Genomic DNA, 9,675 nt, shown 5'->3' with positions numbered 1-9,675 from the left:
AAATGTTGATAATATCATGGTACACATTACACATAACAGATTCTACAAAAAAAATCTGTTTTTCTTTTTTTACATTCCATAGTGAATTTGACTACTTTTAGACATATTTTCTGCCATATGGTAAATTTTAGGTGATGAAGATCCAATCTATATTTGTGGAATGTAGTTGATAATGCTTTTCCCCTTAATTTTAAATAATAAAGAAGGAACTTATTTCATATGTGAGGATGGATATTTTAGATTAAGGCCAAATATTACTGACAAAGAAAATAAACAAATTATTTGAATCAGTTCTAATGAGATGGATGAAAATGGAGCCGATTATACAGAGTGAAGTAAGTCAGAAAGAAAAACATCAATACAGTATACTAACACATATATATGGAATTTAGAAAGATGGCAATGATGACCCTGTATGCAAGACAGCAAAAAAGACACAGATGTGTATAGCGGACTTTGGGACTCAGAGGGAGAGGGAGAGGGTGGGATGATTTGGGAGAATGGCATTGAAACATGTATACTATCATGTAAGAATCGAATCACCAGTCTATGTCTGATGCAGGATACAGCATGCTTGGGGCTGGTGCATGGGGATGACCCAGAGGGATGTTGTGGGGTGGGAGGTGGGAGGGGGGTTCATGTTTGGGATCGCATGTACACCCGTGGTGGATTCATGTCAATGTATGGCGAAACCAATACAGTATTGTAAAGTAAAATAAAGAAAAAATAAAAATTAAAAAAAAGAAAATACACAAATTGAAATTTGAATGGATTCCTTCCTTCCTTTTTTCTTTTTCCTTCCTCCTTTTCTTCCATTTTATTTCATTATTTTCATTCATCCCTCATGTCTCTTCTTTCTTTCTTGCAAGACATCAATGTTATAAATACTAGAATTTTCAGAAAGTACTCTAAAATCTGCTTGTAAAATTTTACTTTTTACAGCTCCCACTGTAGTTTCCATTTAATTTCATCTCTAAGGAAGATTTTCAGCAATGTCTTCAGAAGAAAAGTTTTTATTAAAGTCTTCTAAGAATTCACTTTATTATTATCATTCTTTTACAGAATATTCTGGAGCTCTTCTTGGCCTCCCTACTTCATATGCTGCTTTGCAAAGAATTAAGAAGAGTTCCTCTTCATCCCTGTATGGTTCAAGGACTAGACCACGATACAGCAGCCCTTCATTAGGAACGCTGAGTGTTTCTTCACCGAGCTGGCGAGGGGCAGCTCAACATTATTATTCCCCCATCAATCTTTATCATCCCTCAGATGCCTTCAAACAAGATGGTAAGTGTCCAAAGGAAAATTACACCTGTTGGAGTTAAGCAGGGAAAAAAGAATTTATTCAAGACTATTAAAATACAAGTTAAGCCTATTGCGATAGAGGAGAGAGGTTAAACTCAACTCTGAAACAGCAGTGAGTTTTTAAGATCTAGAAATGTGGAGGACATTAAGGAAGAATCTTTGGCCACTGTGACTAGGTCATCTATGATAATCGGTGCTTCTTAAAGTTAACCTCTTACCATCCATAGAGACTGGGAAATAGGGAGTCTCTGTTTCCTGATGACTACATTAAAAAAAAAAAAAAAAAGGCTCCCAATTTCTTGAAAAAGATATTTTTTAGGTTTTAAAACTGATAAGAGACTGGGCAATGGTCTACATTTCATGGAAGTAAAGAAATAATTTATAATTTCAGAATTTCTAAAGTAAATTCTCTAAGAAAATGGAGGTTAGGGGACCATAGTCAGAAGGAAACCAGTCAAAAGTTTAGTGAAGCTGAGGAAAATGTTAGTCATCTTGTTAGTGAAAGTGTTAGTCACTCTCTTGGACTGTAGCCCTCCAGGCTTCCCTATCCATGGAATTCTCCAGACAGGAATACTAAAGTAGCCATTCCCTTCTCCAGGTCTCCTGCATTACAAGTAGTTTTTTTACCATCTGAGCCACCAAGGAAGCCCAAAGTCAGCTTGGTCATAAGTTAGAGTTATGTTCCATGCATCTTTCAGTTTTTTCCCCCATATATTTAATTATACTTGTTTCCATTTTTGATTTAGAATTAGTTTCAGTACAGTCACTCAGTTGTGTCCAACTCTTTGTGGTCCCATGGACTACAGCACTCCAGGCTTCCCTGTCCATCACCAACACCTGGAGTTTACTCAAACTCATGTCCATGGAGTCGGTGATGATATCCACCATCTCATCCTCTGTTGTCCCCTTCTCTTCCTGCCTTCAATCCTTCCCAGCATCATGGTCTTTTCAAATGAGTCAGTCCTTCACATCAGGTGGCCAAAGTATTGTTCAGAATCAGTCCTTCCAATGAATATTCAGGACTGATTTCCTTTAGGATTGACTGGTCTGATTTCCTTGCAGTCCAAGGTCTCTGAAGAGTCTTTAGCAAGACTACAGCTCAAAAGCATCAGTTCTTCAGTGCTCAGTTTTCTTTATAGTCCAACTCTCATATCCATACATGACTATTGGAATATATTTATATTATATTGTAATATATGTAAATATTATATATGTATATTACATAAACACATTTATATGCTGAAAGCAAAATATAACACTTGGAAGGACAATCTGATAATAAATATCAAAAGCATCAATACAGTCATATCCTTCTGTCTCATATTTTATTTCTAGAAATGTGCTTCACATAAGGCAGTAATAAACATTGTACACAAAGATATAAGTATACACAGCATTATTTATGAGTAGAAAATAAGAAATAATTTAAACATCCAACACAAGATAGTTAAATAAAGGATGACTATGCGGATAAGGCAATGGCACCCCACTCTAGTACTCTTGCCTGGAGAATCCCATGGACAGAGGAGCCTGGTGGGCTGCAGTCCATGGGGTCGCTGAGAGTCGGACATGACTGAGCGACTTCACTTTCACTTTTCATTTTCATGCATTGGAGAAGGAAATGGCAACCCACTCCAGTGTTTGTGCCTGGAGAATCCCATGGATGGGGGAGCCTGGTGGGCTGCCGTCTATGGGGTTGCACAGAGTCAGACACGACTGAAGTGACTTAACAGTAGCAGCAGCATGCAGCTATTAATATTACGGTTTGAACAACATTTTCTAAATGTTCTCTGTTAATTTGGGGTATACCAACAAAACATTACAAGGTTAGTTAACAGAGATAAGCACTAGTATTTGATTATTACTAGCTTCTCTACCAGATTCTTTTGCATAGCTTATATCAGTAATACTCTCTACAAACATATGAAGTGGGTGTTATTACTGTCTTCTTTGGAAAAGCATCTTTGACAAGGTCACATTTCTAAGTAACCAATATAATTTTAAGTCTAATACACTTTGGGCTATATTTCAATTATGACTGATAAAGGGCTAAACATTTTGAGAAACACCTTGCAAGAACTAACTTGGAAAAATCCTCGGAATGTCAAATTAGGTTGTGGTATTAAGCCCAGGCAAACAGACTCATGCCTTATGATTATGCCAGTTGTTGCCATGTGGACTGTCATTTTATAGTGTTGCCATTTAAATTTTACTTAAGCGTGGTGTTAGTTCCTTAAAATGTTTTATTTTTCAGTGTACTTATAAGCTTTAAGCTTTCGTAATATGTTCTGTGGGAAAAAATCAATAGGATTAGGAGATAACTCACAGTTTCAGTGAAAATATTTGCAAAAGGCTCACCTGATAAATGACTGTTATTGAAAATGCACAAAGTACTTTTAAAAATCAACATAAGAACTCAACAACATGAGTTAAAGTGGCCAAAAAGACCTTAACAGACTTGTCATCAATGAAGATATGTGGATGGAAAATAATTATATGAAAAACTACGCCACATCATATGTTTTCGAGGAAATGAAAATCAAAACAACAATGAGATACCATTACACACTTATTAGAATGACTGGAATCCAGAACACTGAAAACACCAAATACTGTTGAGGATTTGGAGCAACAGGAATACTTGTATCTTGCTAAGGGAACTAGAAAAATGTACAGTCTTTGGAAGAGAGTTTGGAAGTTTCTTGTAAAACTAAACATGCTCATTACATGGGAGAGATGGATAAGCAGAGTATAGAAGATTTTTAGGGCAGTGAAAATACTCTGAATGTTATCATAGTGATGAATATATGTCCTTATACATTTATCCAAATCTATAGAATATACAACACCAAGAGTGAACCCTAACATAAACTACAACTTTTGCTAATTATTATGTGTAAATGTAGGTTCATCTTTGGTAAAAATGTAGCATTCTGGTGAGTGATGCTGATAATGGGAGAGAATATGCATGTGTGAGGATGAGATAGGAGAACCCTTCCTCTTAATATTGCTGTAATCCTAAAACGGCTCTAAAATGAATTATTTTTTTAAAAAATCCAGTACTTTAATTCAAATGCCATATTCCTCAGGTAGAAATGTGTTGGAATTTGTGTTATTTAGGCAAGACTGATCACTGTGGGATACTCTTGTATTTGTTATAATTTAACACCAGTTAGTGTTCTGTTTCTTTATTCTTTTATTCCAAATATACTTCAATGTGGCTTGCAGTGATATATAAAATAGAGCTAAAAAATATGAATTAAAACACATGAAAGTAAGGAACACATGAAACTTCAGGACATAAAATGGAGCTGAGTTTGAAACTAATTCAGGGTATCTACTGTAAATGTCTATAAATCTGTCATAGGTTAGTCCCATTTGGGGTAATAAGTTAAACAAAAACAAACTTTGGTCAGCTACATATTTCCCACTGGCTTAAGGACTAAAATGAAATAGAGAGTAGAAATGTACCTGTTTCCGACACTAAGATTAGACAAATTTTCTTCAGGGCCCTCATTAACAACTTACTATTTGATGTAATGGTTAGTGACCCAGAAAATATTTTTGATGTGTACATAACAATGAGTTTCATCTGCTCCAACAAAGATAGATGAAATTCAATTATCAATAATAAAATGGGAAGTAATTATCTAACATTGTGCTCTTTTAATCTTTAATGTGTATACAATCACTTGACAGCCTTGTTAAAATACACCCCCTTTCAATAGATCAGGAGTGAGGGCCATATAAGCTGCATTTATCAAACCTTCTAGGTGACGCTTATGCAGCTGGTCTGTGGACCATGCTCAGAGTAGCAAGGCTCTAGGCTGCAAACTAGTTTAATATAATTTAAGTCTTCTGTTGCTCTTGTTTGGTCTGTATTTAGAGGATCAGAAAGAATGGATAGACTGAATATTTTCCAAGTAATCTTCCATAACTGTTGTTTTCTCATCTGAGCATTTGAAAGATCTTGGCTAGATGTGACTTTGAGTTTGTTCTCTCTGATAACAGCCTGACATATGGCTTTTGTCAGGTAATTCCCTTTAACCTTAATAGAGAGTAAAGCTGGTGTTGACATGCTTTTGTGAAAAACAAGAAAACTAACAAAGCCTGAATAGAAAGTCATTCCATTCCTGCTCAAGTGAAGCCCAGAAGTACCCCCAGATAGGGTTAAGATATTTCTGAGCAACATGAAAGTGTAGTTTGCAGAGCAATTTGGGAAAGCAATTCCACTTTGGTATATACCACCTGGAGTAACCCTCCCACACATGCACAAGAAAATATGAAAGTATGCTCAATGCAATATAAGTTTAAAAACAAAAAATTGGAAACAACCCACATGCCTATCAGAAGGGAAATGGATAATACATAAATGGTGTTTTTCATTCATTGAAAAATTAAAGCTGTTAAAGACAAACATCTTTATACAACAAAATAGATATATTTCATAATATAACATCTAGTGAACATGGAAATTTGCAGAGTATCATATACAATGTCACTTATGTAAAAAAGTAAGAATCAAAGAAATATATTGAGTTCACCAAAAAGTTTATTCATGTTTTTCCAACTATCATATGTAAATTTTTAATGTATGAGCCTGAGACGGAAAGGAATTATAGTGCTTACCTCTGAGGACAACGGGAAAATGAGAGCAAGGAAATGGTACCAGGATATGGAAGAGAGATGACCTAACTGTGTGATATTTTATTTCTTAAAATATGAAATATGAAACAAATATGATGACTTATAGTAAGTAGACTATAAAATTGATCACAGTGATTCCTACTTGCTGGTATGTATAATGTGATCCCTTTTCTTTCACTGTGGGATGATGCTAGTAACCTTCTGGAGAATAGATTATGACTATATTTCTTCCAACACTGAGTTATAAAAGACTGACTTGCATCTGACTTCCATTACAAAGAAGAAAGCTTAATCAGGACCTGAGTAGCAGATTCATGTTGATGTATGGCAAAACCAATACAATATTGTAAAGTAATTAACCTCCAATTAAAATAAATAAACTTATATTAAAAAAACACAAATCTTGACTGATTTTAGGATTGGCTGCCTAAAAAGAGTACTAACCTCTTGAGATGATCACAAGGTAATACAGGAAAATAAAATACATGAAACTTATTTAAAAAGAACCCTTAAAATCACAATATTGTAAGAATACCGTGTAGAAAATATCGAAGGATGGTGAAGACATCCACAAAATAAAGAAAAGTTTTATGTTTATTATCTCAAAGTCTCTGTTTGTCGTGAAACCAGATGTGGTTTAACTTGTCCTCTGGCTCTGTGCCTGTCACCAGGTAGGACTTCAGCCTCATCTCAAGGCTCAGATAGGTACAGACCCACTTGTTAGCTCACTTACCTCACATATTGTTTGCAAGATTCAATTGCTCAGGGTTTTCGGAGCAAGTGCCTCAACTGCTCATCGGCTGTTGGCCAAACGCCATTCTCAGGGGGCTTTTCCATAAGGTAGCTCACAGTGTGGTAGCTAATTTCCCACAGGAGGAGCAGGGTAGAGCAAGAGAAGGCAAACAAGATGGCTACAGTGAAAGTATCACAGTGAGTCTCTGATTCTTGGTTGAGGTGAGGAAGTAGAGACAGGGAAATAAATAAAATTTGAGCTAGACTCAAGAAAGGGAGAAGAGAAACTGAGAGTGCCTAAAAGAGAGAATGCTGTTCATTTGAGCTGAGCAATCAGAGGAGTCCTCTAATTGTTCTTTCTGTTTCAATCTGATGCTGTTATTTTGGATAATTACAGTGATCACTTTAAATTATTCCAGTGAAATGTTCCATAGACCAAAGGACATTATCAAGTTTTAAAAAAATAGAGTTGTAAATAGTTATTCTAAAGTAGTTGTTTGAATGCAAGGAATATCATTTAATTGATTTTAAAAACTGACTGTTTAAACTAGAAATGCTCATGGTAGTATAGGTTAATCAAAAGCCCTTATGAGTCAGGATCTCAACACCTGCAAAACATGTCCTTGTTTTGGATTTTGCAATGTAGACAAGGACTATCAATCACTGCTGATTTTATACCTGTTACTGCCATTATAAAAGAACAACAAATAAATTGGTCTTTGATTTTGTCTCTTTTTTGTTATTGTTGTGGTTTTAGTGGGAGTAAACATAACTAAGTGTAGGGTGCATTTTATTCTTCTATGTGTGATCTGATAGATAAGATATTTACTTGCTGGCAGAAGGATAGTCTGGATTAGGAGTGATTCTGATTACAATGTTTAGGGTTTTTTTTGGTGAAACCCATTCATGGGATTCAGAGAAAACAAATGCAACCTCGTGGAAAAAAAAACGGTGGTTCTTAAAAATTGTTGCTGTTTAGTCGCTAACTTGTGTTCTACTTTTTGTAACTCCATGGACTGCAGCACACCCAGCTTCCCTGTCCTTTACTATTTCCCAAAGTTTGCTCAAACTCATGTCCATTGAGTCAGTGATGTTATCCAGCAATCTCATACTCTGTCACCCCCTTCTCCTTTTGCCTTCAATCTTTCCCAGCATCAGGGTCTTTACCAGTGAGTCAACTCTTTGCATCAGGTGACCAAAATATTGGAGCTTCAGCTTCAGCACCAGTCCTTCCAATGAATATTCAGGGTTAATTGCCTTTAAGATTGACCCTTGCAGTCCAAGGGACTCTCAAGAATCTTCTCTAGTACAGCAATTCAAAAGCATCAATTCTTTGGTGCTCAGCCTTCTTTATGGCCCAGCTCTCACATTTGTACATGATTACTTTAAAAATCATAGCTTTGACTATATAGGACTGTGTTGGCCCTGCTTTTTAATACATTGTCTAGGTTTGTCATAGCATTCTTTCCAAGGAAAAAGTGTCTTTGCATTCCATGGCTACAGTCACCATTCACAGTGAATTTGAAGTCCAAGAAAATAAAATCTGTCACTGCTTCCATTTTTTCCCCTTCTATTTGCCATGAAGTGATGGGACTGAATGCCATGATCTTAGTTTTTTGAATGTTGAGTGTTAAGTCAGCTTTTTCTCTATCCTCTTTAGCTGAAGCAAATTATTTTTTTTGCTACATTTAAATATATAATTTTGGATCTTTTTAATTTCCTCAGTGATAAGTGCAACCTACAATTTATGTACCACTCTGACTCTATCCAGGTTTTGGAATTGCTACCACTGGCTTCTGACATCTTGGAGATACCTGAAACCTACCAAATTTTTTGCTTCATATCCTCAGTACCTTTGGCTCAATTTCATTGTTGATGTGACTTGTTTCCAGATTAGGTTTGGAACATGGGCAATGGCATCATGACTCAAAGTGATCCCTGTGTTGAAAATTTCCTGTTGTTTCTTCAAAATACACTTTGCTGGTATATTGTCTTGGAGATCAAATAAAACATTTAAATGATCTTTTATGAGAATAATAACTCCCTCTGGGCAAGGAACAGAGTATTTCCCTTGGATGATATACTCCTTGGTAAATCAGATCACTCCATTTTCTCTCAGTTTAAGACTATCTTTTTTTTTTTTTTTAGTTGAAGGATAATTTGCATTACAATGTTGTGTTGCTTTCTGATGTATAACATGAATTAGCCGTAAGTATACATACATCCCCTCCCTCTTGATTCTCCCTAGCACTCCATTCCATCCAGCCCTAGCACAGAGTTGAGCTCTCTGCTTTATACAGCAGCTTCCCAGTAGCTATTTTACATAAGATAGTATATATAAGCCTTATGATTTCATGACTATTCTTTGAAACTTTGATTTTATTGTTTTATTGTATTCTTAATTTTTGAGCTATTTTTTATAGTTTCTGTTACTATCCTTTTCTATCCAACTTAATTACATGCCATTTGAGCAAAGACCATCTTGTATACTCCTCTTTTTTCTCTTTCAGAACTTAGAGCAGGGCAAGCTTAGTAAGAGATTAACAAATATTGTTTAATTAAGGATGCATCTACTTGAGGAATTTGAAATATGACTTTAGATTAAATTTCTAAACCATGACAGAATATTTACTGGAAATTGTAAAACTAAATTATGTTTTTAGAATTGCAAATGAAAAGGAGGGAAAAACAATGTCTTCCATTTGTTGACAAGTAGCTAGTGATCTGACATCTTCTGAATGTTATATGGGATCAGTTCACTTCAATTATTCTCATGTGATAGCACCTCTGAATCATCTGACCTCTCTTTTATAGGTACATTAAAAGCGATGAAAAAATCTATTAGAATCAATTTATTGTATGTGCACAACATAATACTACTACCCATGAAACATTCATTACAATGCTTTTTCATAAATCATGTTCTTCAATTCTTAGAAATCCTTGAAAGTTTTATAATGACAGTTCACACTTGTTTAACTTTTATAAAGAAAC

The 9,675-nt window shown here is 35.3% G+C and overlaps 1 protein-coding gene across 1 annotated transcript in view; it reads left to right on the top strand.

Annotated features, from left to right (window-relative positions):
• The first annotated feature begins 992 nt into the window (after positions 1–992).
• Positions 993–9,675, top strand: part of CNTN5 (contactin 5) — a 635,147-nt gene continuing 626,464 nt past the window's right edge. Inside the window, exon 1 of the mRNA XM_068988835.1 lies at positions 993–1,284. Coding sequence (XP_068844936.1) covers positions 993–1,284 — 292 coding nt within the window. The remainder of the gene's footprint in view (positions 1,285–9,675) is intronic.

Source organism: Capricornis sumatraensis, chromosome 16 (assembly GCF_032405125.1).
Source record: "Capricornis sumatraensis isolate serow.1 chromosome 16, serow.2, whole genome shotgun sequence".
Taxonomy (NCBI): Eukaryota; Metazoa; Chordata; class Mammalia; order Artiodactyla; family Bovidae; genus Capricornis; species Capricornis sumatraensis.
This window is presented reverse-complemented; position numbering and strand designations above follow the sequence as displayed.